The 12,525-nt window shown below is 43.0% G+C and overlaps 1 protein-coding gene across 3 annotated transcripts in view; it reads right to left on the reverse strand.

Moving 5' to 3' along the window:
• Window positions 1–7,173: 7,173 nt before the first annotated feature.
• The window catches only part of LOC120996652 (nicotinamide N-methyltransferase-like), a 177,858-nt gene continuing 172,506 nt past the window's right edge, over window positions 7,174–12,525 (reverse strand). The window contains exon 4 of one of the 3 annotated variants that reach the window (XM_040426778.1): window positions 7,174–7,703. In XM_040426778.1, coding sequence (XP_040282712.1) covers window positions 7,274–7,703 — 430 coding nt within the window. In that variant the 3' untranslated portion in view covers window positions 7,174–7,273. The remainder of the gene's footprint in view (window positions 7,704–12,525) is intronic. The other 2 variants (XM_040426769.1, XM_040426762.1) reach the window with 2 other exon arrangements.

Genomic DNA, 12,525 nt, shown 5'->3' on the forward strand with positions numbered 1-12,525 from the left:
GACCATATGGACTTAATTTATCTATGTCGTCAGAAGCAGTACAGATTTATTAGAATGGTGTAAGAGGTCTGAGGTGGCTTGGTTTATGGAATCAGATACTGATAATGGCTGCAGAGTATCCGGACCCAGATTTAATTGTTATACATATAGGGGGTAATGATATTGGGAAGCTGGGTACTATGGATCTACAGGGTGGGCTATTTATATGGATACACCTTAATAAAATGGGAATGGTTGGTGATATTAACTTCCTGTTTGTGGCACATTAGTATATGTGAGGGGGGAAACTTTTTAAGATGGGTGGTGACCATGGCGGCCATTTTGAAATTGGCCATTTTGAATCCAACTTTAGTTTTTTCAATAGGAAGAGGGTCATGTGACACATCAAACTTATTGGGAATTTCACAAGAAAAACAATGGTGTGCTTGGTTTTAATGTCACTTTATTCTTTCATGAGTTATTTACAAGTTTCTGACCACTTATAAAATGTGTTTAATGTGCTGCCCATTGTGTTGGATTGTCAATGCAACCCTCTTCTCCCACTCTTCACACACTGATAGCAACACCGCAGGAGAAATGCTAGCACAGGCTTCCAGTATCCGTAGTTTCAGGTGCTGCACATCTCGTATCTTCACAGCATAGACAATTGCCTTCAGATGACCCCAAAGATAAAAGTCTAAGAAGGTCAGATCGGGAGACCTTGGGGGCCATTCAACTGGCCCACGACGACCAATCCACTTTCCAGGAAACTCTTCATCTAGGGATGCTCGGACCTGACACCCATAATGTGGTGGTGCACCATCTTGCTGGAAAAACTCAGGGAACGTGCCAGCTTCAGTGCATAAAGAGGGAAACACATCATCATGTAGCAATTTCGCATATCCAGTGGCCTTGAGGTTTCCATTGATGAAGAATGGCCCCACTATCTTTGTACCCCATATACCACACCATACCATCAATTTTTTTGTTCCAACAGTCTTGGAGGGATCTGTCCAATGTGGGTTAGTGTCAGACCAATAGCGGTGGTTTTGTTTGTTAACTTCACCATTCACATAAAAGTTTGCCTCATCACTGAACAAAATCTTCTGCGTAAACTGAGGGTCCTGTTCCAATTTTTGTTTTGCCCATTCTGAAAATTCAGTGCGCCGATCTGGGTCATCCTCGTTGAGATGCTGCAGTAGCTGGAGTTTGTAAGGGTGCCATTTGTGAGTAGCTAATATCCGCCGAAGGGATGTTTGACTAATGCCACTCTCCAGTGACATGCGGCGAGTGCTACACTGTGGGCTCTTGCTGAATGAAGCTAGGACAGCCACTGATGTTTCTTCATTAGAGACAGATTTCATGCGTCCACATTTTGGCAAATCCAACACTGAACCAGTTTCACGAAACCTAGCAAGCAGTTTGCTAGCTGTAGCATGGGAGATGGGTGGTCTCGTAGGGTGTCTTGCATTGAAATCTGCTGCAATGACCCGGTTACTGCGTTCACCAGACATCAACACAATTTCTATCCGATCCTCACGTGTTAACCTCGGCGACATGTCAATGGCTGTAAACAAAGAGAAACTTGTAAATAACTCATGAAAGAATAAAGTTACGTTAAAACTAAGCACACCATTGTTTTTCGTGTGAAATTCCCAATAAGTTTGATGTGTCATATGACCCTCTTCCTTTTGAAAAAACAAAAGTTGGATTCAAAATGGCTGACTTCAAAATGGCCGCCATGGTCACCACCCATCTTGAAAAGTTTCCCCCCTCACATATACTAATGTGCCACAAACAGGAAGTTAATATCACCAACCATTCCCATTTTATTAAGGTGTATCCATATAAATGGCCCACCCTGTACTGTACTATCGCCTGTACTTGTTCAGGCCTCACTATTCGTAGCGCAGCATTAGGCCAGACCAAATACCGCTGCAGGTTTTGTCGCCTACTCGCACCTGAGGAAGGGGTTTCACTTGTGCGTGTAACTTGAACAGATCAACCACCAGGAGCTCCACCAGCAGCACCACGACCTGGGCCACGTCCTTATTTGACGCTCTCCTTATATTTTTCGAATTTAGGATCTTGCCCTAAATTGGTGTTTAATTAATAGTAGAATAGAACGACAGTATGTAAAGGGTTTATCTCACACGGCCTGAACCAGTGTAGGCCTGAATTCAATATTGGTGCACCAAATGGCGGTATTTCAAATGCCTGAATCAAACCCCTATATGTAGAGGGTGTATCTCACAGGGCCTGAACCAGTGTAGGCCTAAATTAAATATTTCTTTGCCCAAAATGGCTGTATTTCAAATGACTGTATTTCGAATGCCTGAATCAAACCCCTGTATGTAGAGGGTGTATCTCACAGGGCCTGAACCAGTGTAGGCCTAAATTAAATATTTCTTTGCCCAAAATGGCTGTATTTCAAATGGCTGTATTTTAAATGCCTGAATCAAATCCCTGTATGTAGAGGGTGTATCTCACAGGGCCTGAACCAGTGTAGGCCTAAATTAAATATTTCTTTGCACAAAATGGATGTATTTCAAATGGCTGTATTTCAAATGCCTGAATCAAACCCCTGCATGTAGAGGGTGTATCTCACATAGCCTGATCCAGTGTAGGCCTGAATTCAATATTGGTACACCAAATGGCGGTATTTCAAATGCCTGAATCAAACCCCTGTATGTAGAGGGTGTATCTCACATGGCCTGAACCAGTGTAGGCCTGAATTAAAGATTTCTTAGCACAAAATGGCTGTATTTCAAATTGCTGTATTTCAAATGCCTGAATCAAACCCCTGTATTTAGAGGGTGTATCTCACAGGGCCTGAACCAGTGTAGGCCTAAATTAAATATTTCTTTGCACAAAATGGCTGTATTTCAAATGCCTGAATCAAACCCCTTTATGTAGAGAGTGTATGTCACACCGCCTGAACCAGTGTAGGCCTGAATTCAATATTGGTGCACCAAATGGCGGTATTTCAAATGCCTGAATCAAACCCCTGTATGTAGAGTGTGTATCTCACAATGACATCTGGATCAAAGGCTGCCAACTAAATTTTTTGTGCCAAAACGAGTGTTTGTTTAACAACTGAATTTGACAGCAGTATATAAGCCTGTAATTTCACATGTGCTGATGCTGCAAGGCCTGAAAATAGTGTTTTTTGTCAAAAAAGTGTGTTTTTAAAACCCCAGAAAATGATGGGTGTATTTCTAGTTTAAATTGCACACTGACTAATCTAGATGTTGTAGATTGCCAAAAATGTGTTTTTTTGGTAACAGAATATGAAAGCTGTATATATATATTAAACTTGAGATTAGCACACGCAGATCAGGAAAATACAGTTTTTTGACAAAAAACTGTGTTTTTAAAACCCCAGAAAATGATGGGTGTATTTCTAGCTTAAATTGCACACTGACTAATCCAGATGTTGTAGATTGCCAAAAAAGTGGTTTTTTTTATAACAGATTATGAAAGCTGTATATATTAAACTTGAATTTAACACTTGCAGATCAGGAAAATACAGTTTTGTTTTTTTTAAAAGTGTGTTTTTCAAACCCCAGAAAATGATGGGTGTATTTCTAGATTAAATTGCACACTGCACATTTCTAGATTAAATTGCATCCAGATGTTTTAAATTGCATACTGACTAATCCAGTAGATTGCCCAAAAAATGTTTTTTTGGTAACAGAATATGAAAGCTGTATATATTATACTCGAATTTAACACTTGCAGATCAGGAAAATACAGTTTTTTGACAAAAAAGTGTTTTCTTAAAAACCAAGAAAATGCTGGGTGTATTTCTAGCTTAAATTGCACACTGACTAATCCAAAAAAGTGTTTTTTTGGTAACAGAATATGAAAGCTGTATATATTAAACTTGAATTTAACACTTGCAGATCAGGAAAATACAGTTTTTTGGAAAAAAAAGTGTGTTTTCAAAACCCCTGAAAATGATGGGTGTATTTCTAGCTTAAATTGCACACTGACTAATCCAGATGTTGTAGATTGCCAAAAAAAGTGTTTTTTTGGTAACAGAATATGAAAGCTGTATATATTAGACTTGAATTTAACACTTGCAGATCAGGAAAATACAATTTCTTTTTTTTTAAAGTGTGTTTTTCAAACCCCAGAAAATGATGGGTGTATTTCCAGATTAAATTGCACACTGACTAATCCAGATGTTGTAGATTGCCCAAAAAAATTTTTTTTGGTAACAGAATATGAAAGCTGTATATATTAAATTAGAATTTAAGACTTGCAGATCAGGAAAATACAGGTTTTTTTTTAAAAAAAAAACTGTTTTTCAAACTCCAGAAAATGATGGGTGCATTTCTAGCTTAAATTGCATACTGATTAATCCAGATGTTGTTTATTGCCCAAAAAAAAATTTTGGGTAACAGAATATGAAAGCTGTATATATATTAAACTTGAATTTAACACTTGCAGATCAGGAAAAGACTATTTTTTGACAAAAAAAGTGTGTTTTTCAAACCCCAGAAAATGATGGGTGTATTTCTACCTTAAATTGCACACTGACTAATCCAGATGTTGTAGATTGCCCAAAAAAATTGTGATTTGCAATGTCCCAAAAGCTCAGATGTAGTGCTGGTGCACTGAGCTTGCATAAAATGGCCACCGCCGCCGCCCACTTAACTAACCGAATTATAAAATATATATTTTTTATATTTTTTTTGGGTCAATTGGCTTAGGGCAGGGTAAAACGATTGTGCCCTGCACCCACACAACTATTTCTAAGTAGATCGCTGAGTTAGATTCTCTCCTATTTTCTCCGTGAAATCACAAGTCCAGCAGCATCCTCTCCCTACACTTGTAACAGCAGAGTGACGTGCAGCGCTACGTGACTCCAGCTTATATAGAGGCTGGGTCGCATGCTGCTCTGGCCAATCACAGCCATGCCATTAGTAGGCATGGCTGTGATGGCTTCTAAGGTCAGACAGTTAACTGCTTGTTGATTGGCTGCTCTGCAGCCTTTTAAAAAGCGCCAAGAAAGCGCCAAACACCGAGCCCGAACCCAAACTTTTACTGAAATGTTCGGGTTCGAGTCCAGGGTCCAAAAATCCTAAAATTCGGTACGAACCCGAAATTTACAGTTCGGGTTCGTTCAACCCTACTTAGGAAAGCTAATTTGAATATTTTTCAGAGAAACCCAGAAGGGTATGTCCTGGCCTACAATACTGTGCACACGTAATCCACATAGTAGGGACTCTCCATAAGAAGAAAGAGTACCCATTAGACAATGCATATATATTATAGATTAGTGTAATGGTGTCTTCTGCCTCCCCCCTCTCTCTCTCCAAATTTTTCAAAAACTTCAGGTTTGCTCATCTCTAGTTTAAATTTATTTGTACCCAAATTAAATCTTCTGACCTATTTGTTAGAATCTTGCAATGGAGTGTGGCAGAGCTCACTTGAATCACCACCAGTGGAAGCCCGGAAAAAACGCCAGGAACCAGGCGTGGACGAAAGCAACAGAAGAAAGTAATCCAGCTTCCAGGATGGCAGTAGTAAACGTGATAATCTTTATTTCATGGGTGCAGAGTAAAATCCAACATGTACATCTAAGCGTTTCGGATCGTCAGGTTCTGACCCTTACTCATGGTCATGAGTAAGGATCAGAACCTGACGATCCGAAACGCGTAGATGTACATGTTGGATTTTACTCTGCACCCATAAAATAAAGATTATCACGGTTACTACTGCCATCCTGGAAGCTGGATTACTTTCTTCTGTTGCATTTGTTAGAATCTGGTCTGAATAGAATTTCAAGAAATTTGCTTATCTCTGCTTCTTAGCATTTTCCCTACACTTAAAAAATACTTGAAGTGACGGTTACAGTTTATTAATTAACATTACAATTTAACTAAGTAATATCCATCATGGGATAGTTTTTTTGCAGCCCCTGCAAAATGTCATGATAAATGTCCGTGATAAATTACATACCATTCTCGGCGTGGTCCCAACATAATTCAGTACCGAGTACTGTAGATCTCAAGACCCTCTCAGCTGTCAATGGTAGATCTCCACATTTCTGCCTACCCCTACTAGATACTGTTACCTTCACATATGGACTCCGCCATTGATAATATTAATGCATTCTTTTTGGATAGAGAATGCATTCAACATCTTATATTTTGCTTATCTATATTATAAAATTCAATGCCTGTTTGTTTGTCATCAGGTGTCTGGGAAGGTTTTCATAAAGGTCTCAGCTCTCCAGGACGTACTGTTCTTGAGGTAAATGAGACAAATGTGGCACCATCACATGACCGGTATTTACCAATAGAAGCATGCTGCACCTTCACTCATATCCTAACTAACATACACATGGTCACATGACTCTTATTGGCCAATAAAAGCTCTCAGGTTCTTCACTTCACTGACATACACTGTTACACCAGGATTCCATAACAACTCAGCCTTATTTTTCACTGCTATAGGTCACAGTTAAGGGAGCAGGGTGCTGTGGAGGTCACTGTTAAGGAGGTGGGGCACTGTAAGGTCACTGTTAAGGGGGTCAGGAGCTGTGGAGGTCATTTTTAAGGGGGTGGAGCACTGTGGAGGTAACTGCTAAGGGGGTGGGGCATTGTGGAGGTCACTGTTAAGGGGGCAGGGCACTGTGGAGGTTACTTAAGGGGCAGGGCACTGTGGAGGTCACTATTAAGGTGAGGGGGGCTGCAGAGGAGACAGTTATGAGGATGGGGTTCTGTGGAGGTCACTGTTAAGGAGGTGTGGCGCTGTGGAGGTCACTGTTATGGGGGACAGTTAAAAATAAAATAAACTGTGTATAACTGCTGGGATATATAGGGATAACACTATCACTGACTGAATACACAAATGTTCCAAAAGAAAGTTGCTATTCCAAAAACTGTTATTACTGAGGGCCACTTCTAAAACGTAACCTTTACTCTACATAAATAAGATCAGGATCCAGATTGGACTATATATTTTATCTTATTTATGTAGAATAAAGGTTAAGTTTTAGAAGTTGCCCTCAGTGATAACGATATACAGTATAGGGATACTAGTGATTTCCTCATAAAAAACAAACAAACAAAGGCATGGATTGGGCTCCTGGGAACCCTTGGGAAAAATCCAATAAACACAAAAACAGACCAACACTTCATACTCGGGCAGCGCTGGGTACTTTTTCTAGTTTTATTTTATTTTTGAGTTTGTAGATTTAATCCAGTCTCAATGTTTAAAAGCTAAAGCATGCAGACATTTTGTGGTATTTTCAAAAAAATGGTGACTGAAGAATTTGGGCTTACTTTGGTTTATGAGCGTGAATAAAATAGTGACCTTCATAATCAGTAACATCTATCTTTGATTTATCAGCACGAGGGGTATACACAGCTTTTTCAATAATGTAACCAGCTTCTTTAAACGCCATCTCCAGCTCTTCCTTTTTTGAGCTCAGTAGACTAAAGCGCTTTTTACCAGCGTGATAATAAGTACCATTTAGCGTACCCAAGGTTAAAATTTGACCTTCAGGTTTTAGCAAGTCCTTGAAATTTTTTACAACATTACAGTATGACTTCATATCTTTACATGGGGTTTCAAGGCAGAGGCATACCAGGAGACAATCAGCGGGTGGCACAATGACAGGGTCATAAGGGTTTCTTTTCAAAGCATCACATTTCATGACTTGTGTGACCTTACTGCGGAGTTTCTCAGCCTTTTTCTCAGAATCCTCCCTTTAGACAGAAAATAATAAAATGAATTTACTTTTTTGCATGCTTATGAAATGATAGCAGATCTATCCTGACTGAATGGGTTGTCTCATGAAGACTCATACCTACAGTATATGCCTTCTTATTGCATATGGACTTCAAAGAGGTGGGTTCCTGTTCAGGAATCTCCTTGATAAGCCTGGATGTAGAGCCACTCAATAATGTATGGCCACGTGGTCAGGTCTCTGCATGGAAGTCAGAACCAGGGGCAAAGAAAAAAAAAGAAGAGGAGAAGTCGAATCTATTGTTTATTCTTTCCTTTTATGATCCACTCCTTATTTTGGCTTACAAAGCTGCATGCAGAAACCTGACTATGTGGCCATACCGTTAGTGACTCCTGCTCTGGCAGGCTAAAGACACCAGTGAATTATGTAGATAACCATTCATTTGAAAGGCCAACAATCATGTAATACTACATTTTTCATGCCAAAATCAGCCGTCAAAAGGGAATTATCTGGATATTGCAGGGGAAAAAAGGGAAACATTTATAATACATTAACAGGCAAAAGCAAGGACAGCTTTTATAGAGCTGCTGTAAATTTTAGGGGACGGCCACGCGGTCAGGTTTCCTGATTCAGTTTTGGTAGCGAAAACCAGGAGTGAATAAAAAAATAATAATTAAAAAACAGAAGATGCTGTATCCATCCTGTATACTTTATCTCCTTTCCTGATTCACTCCTGATTTTGGCTTCCAAAACTACATGCAGATACCTGACCGTGTGGAAGTACCCTTATAGAGTAAGTCACGAGCAGTGGACCCTTCTCTATGACCTCCATATGCATATGGACAGGGGTTATCTTTATGAGACTTTATACTACAGAATTTGGACTTTTTTTTATCTTAGAATCCTGGCTCACTGTTTTTGTTTGACCCATCAGAAGAATATAAAAAAAAAACTAAAAAAAGTAAATGGTGGAACAAAAATGCAATTCCGCCACAGTTTTATGGGTTTTGTTTTTACGGCGTTCTCCATGCAGTAAAACTGACCTGTTACTTTCATTCTCCAGGTCTGTATGATTACAGTGATACCAAATATGTATAGTTTTTCTTGTGTTTTAATACTGAAAAAATATTATTCTTTTTTTTTCATCTCCATATTCTGACTCCTATACTTTTCTGTAGTTATGTGTATGGAACAGTTTGAAGGCTCATTTTTTGCACGCTGATCTGTACTTTCCATTGATACCATTTTGGGGTGTGTAAGACTTTTTGATCATTTTTTATTTAATGTTTTTGTGTAAGGTGAAGCGTGACTACGGCATCTGAGCAGTCCGGAAGCAGGAGCCTTGCGCTCCCGCTCCTGTAACAGTATTCCCTGGCTGAGATCGGGGAACCTATTAAACTATACTAATATCCCAAAGACTCAAGCATGCTTCGGAAGTTATTAGTAGAATATACCAATACAGGCCAATAGGTGGCAGCATTATTTTGCTATCTTGAAATTTACAGTAAGTGTTCAATAATGGCTATATAGCCATTAATGAACACAATGGGCAATCTAATCTAATGTCAGTTTAGTCACCCAGGGTGACTTAAAATAAGTAAAAAAAAATTCTAAATACTTAATCAATAAAAAAAATACCATCATGGGCATCGCAGCAGAGAATCAGTCTCTTCATGCCATAGCAGAGAATCTGGCTTCATGTCAGCAGAGAATCAGTCTTCATGTCATAGCAGAGAATCAGGCTTCACGTCACCCACCACTGGAACAGGCCACTGTCACATATTTAGGCCCAGGCACCCAGGCAGAGGAGAGAGGTCCCATAACAGAGAATCTGGCTTCATGTCAGCAGAGAATCAGTCTTCATGTCATAGCAGAGAATCAGGCTTCACGTCACCCACCACTGGAACAGGCCACTGTCACATATTTAGGCCCCGGCACCCAGACAGAGGAGAGAGGTCCCGTAACAGAGAATCTGGCTTCATGTCAGCAGAGAATCAGTCTTCATGTCATAGCAGAGAATCAGGCTTCACGTCATCCACCACTGGAACAGGCCACTGTCACATATTTAGGCCCAGGCACCCAGGCAGAGGAGAGAGGTCCCATAACAGAGAATCTGGCTTCATGTCAGCAGAGAATCAGTCTTCATGTCATAGCAGAGAATCAGGCTTCACGTCACCCACCACTGGAACAGGCCACTGTCACATATTTAGGCCCCGGCACCCAGACAGAGGAGAGAGGTCCCGTAACAGAGAATCTGGCTTCATGTCAGCAGAGAATCAGTCTTCATGTCATAGCAGAGAATCAGGCTTCACGTCACCCACCACTGGAACAGGCCACTGTCACATATTTAGGCCCCGGCACCCAGACAGAGGAGAGAGGTCCCGTAACAGAGAATCTGGCTTCATGTCAGCAGAGAATCACTCTTCATGTCATAGCAGAGAATCAGGCTTCACGTCACCCACCACTGGAACAGGCCACTGTCACATATTTAGGCCCAGGCACCCAGGCAGAGGAGAGAGGTCCCGTAACAGAGAATCTGGCTTCATGTCAGCAGAGAATCAGTCTTCATGTCATAGCAGAGAATCAGGCTTCACGTCACCCACCACTGGAACAGGCCACTGTCACATATTTAGGCCCCGGCACCCAGACAGAGGAGAGAGGTCCTGTAACAGAGAATCTGGCTTCATGTCAGCAGAGAATCAGTCTTCATGTCATAGCAGAGAATCAGGCTTCACGTCACCCACCACTGGAACAGGCCACTGTCACATATTTAGGCCCCGGCACCCATACAGAGGAGAGGTTCCTTCAACTTTGTGTTGCCCCGCAATATAATGGTAAAATGAAAATAAAAATAGGATTGAATGAGGAAGAGCCCTGGAGTACAATAATATATTGTTAAGGGGAGGTAGTTAATGTCTAATCTGCACAAGGGATGGACAGGTCCTGTGGGATCCATGCCTGGTTCATTTTTATGAACGTCAGCTTGTCCACATTGGCTGTAGACAGGCGGCTGCGTTTGTCTGTAATGACGCCCCCTGCCGTGCTGAATACACGTTCAGACAAAACGCTGGCCGCCGGGCAGGCCAGCACCTCCAAGGCATAAAAGGCTAGCTCTGGCCACGTGGACAATTTGGAGACCCAGAAGTTGAATGGGGCCGAACCATCAGTCAGTACGTGCAGGGGTGTGCACAGGTACTGTTCCACCATGTTAGTGAAATGTTGCCTCCTGCTAACACGTTCCGTATCAGGTGGTGGTGCAGTTAGCTGTGGCGTGGTGACAAAACTTTTCCACATCTCTGCCATGATAACCCTGCCCTCAGAGGAGGGTTGGCGACCTCTTGCTCCTCCTCTGCCTTCGCCTTGGGCTTCCACTGGTTCCCCTGTGACATTTGGGAATGCTCTCAGTAGCACATCTACCAACGCTTGTACTCGTGCATCTTCCTATCACGCTCCAGTGTAGGAAGTAAGGTGGGCACATTGTCTTTGTACCGGGGATGCAGCAGGGTGGCAACCCAGTAGTCCCCACACGTTAAAATGTGGGCAACTCTGCCGTCGTTGCGCAGGCACTGCAGCATGTAGTCGCTCATGTGTGCCAGGCTGCCCAGAGGTAAGGACAAGCTGTCCTCTGTGGGAGGCGTATCGTCATCGTCCTGTGTTTCCCCCCAGCCACGCACCAGTGATGGGCCCGAGCTGCTTTGGGTGCCACCCCGCTGTGAACATGCTTCATCCTCATCCTCCTCCACCTCCTCCTCGTCCTCCTCGTCCTCCAGTAGTGGGCCCTGTCTGGCCACATTTTTACCTGGCCTCTGGTGTTGCAAAAAACCTCCCTCTGAGTCACTTCGAAGAGACTGGCCTGAAAGTGCTAAAAATGACCCCTCTTCCTCCTCTTCCTCCTGGGCCACCTCCTCTTCCATCATCGCCCTAAGTGTTTTCTCAAGGAGACATAGAAGTGGTATTGTAACGCTGATAACGGCGTCATCGCCACTGGCCATGTTGGTGGAGTACTCGAAACAGCGCAACAGGGCACACAGGTCTCGCATGGAGGCCCAGTCATTGGTGGTGAAGTGGGGCTGATCCGCAGTGCGACCAGTGCGTGCTGCAGCTGAAACTCCACTATGGCCTGCTGCTGCTCGCACAGTCTGTCCAGCATGTGCAAGGTGGAGTTCCACCTGGTGGGCACGTCGCATATGAGGCGGTGAGCGGGAAGGCCGAAGTTACGCTGTAGCGCAGACAGGCGAGCAGCGGCAGGGTGTGAACGCCGGAAGCGCGAACAGACGGGCCGCACTTTATGCAGCAGCTCTGACATGTCGAGGTAGTTGTGAATGAACTTCTGCACCACCAAATTCAGCACATGCGCCAGGCAAGGGATGTGCGTCAAACCGGCTAGTCCCAGAGCTGCAACGAGATTTCGCCCATTATCGCACACCACCAGGCCGGGCTTGAGGCTCACCGGCAGCAACCACTCGTCGGTCTGTTTTTCTATACCCCACCACAACTCCTGTGCGGTGTGGGGCCTGTCCCCCAAACATATGAGTTTCAGAACGGCCTGCTGACGTTTACCCCGGGCTGTGCTGAAGTTGGTGGTGAAGGTGTGTGGCTGACTGGATGAGCAGGTGGAAGAAGAGGAGGATGAGGAAGCTGAGTAGGAGGAGGAGGAGACAGGAGGCAAAGAATGTTGCCCTGCGATCCTTGGCAGCGGAAGGACGTGCGCCAAACAGCTCTCCGCCTGGGGCCCAGCCGCCACTACATTTACCCAGTATGCAGTTAGGGAGATATAGCGTCCCTGGCCATGCTTACTGGTCCACGTATCTGTGGTTAGGTGGACTTTGCCACAGATGGCG

This window comes from Bufo bufo, chromosome 1, assembly GCF_905171765.1.
Source record: "Bufo bufo chromosome 1, aBufBuf1.1, whole genome shotgun sequence".
Taxonomy (NCBI): Eukaryota; Metazoa; Chordata; class Amphibia; order Anura; family Bufonidae; genus Bufo; species Bufo bufo.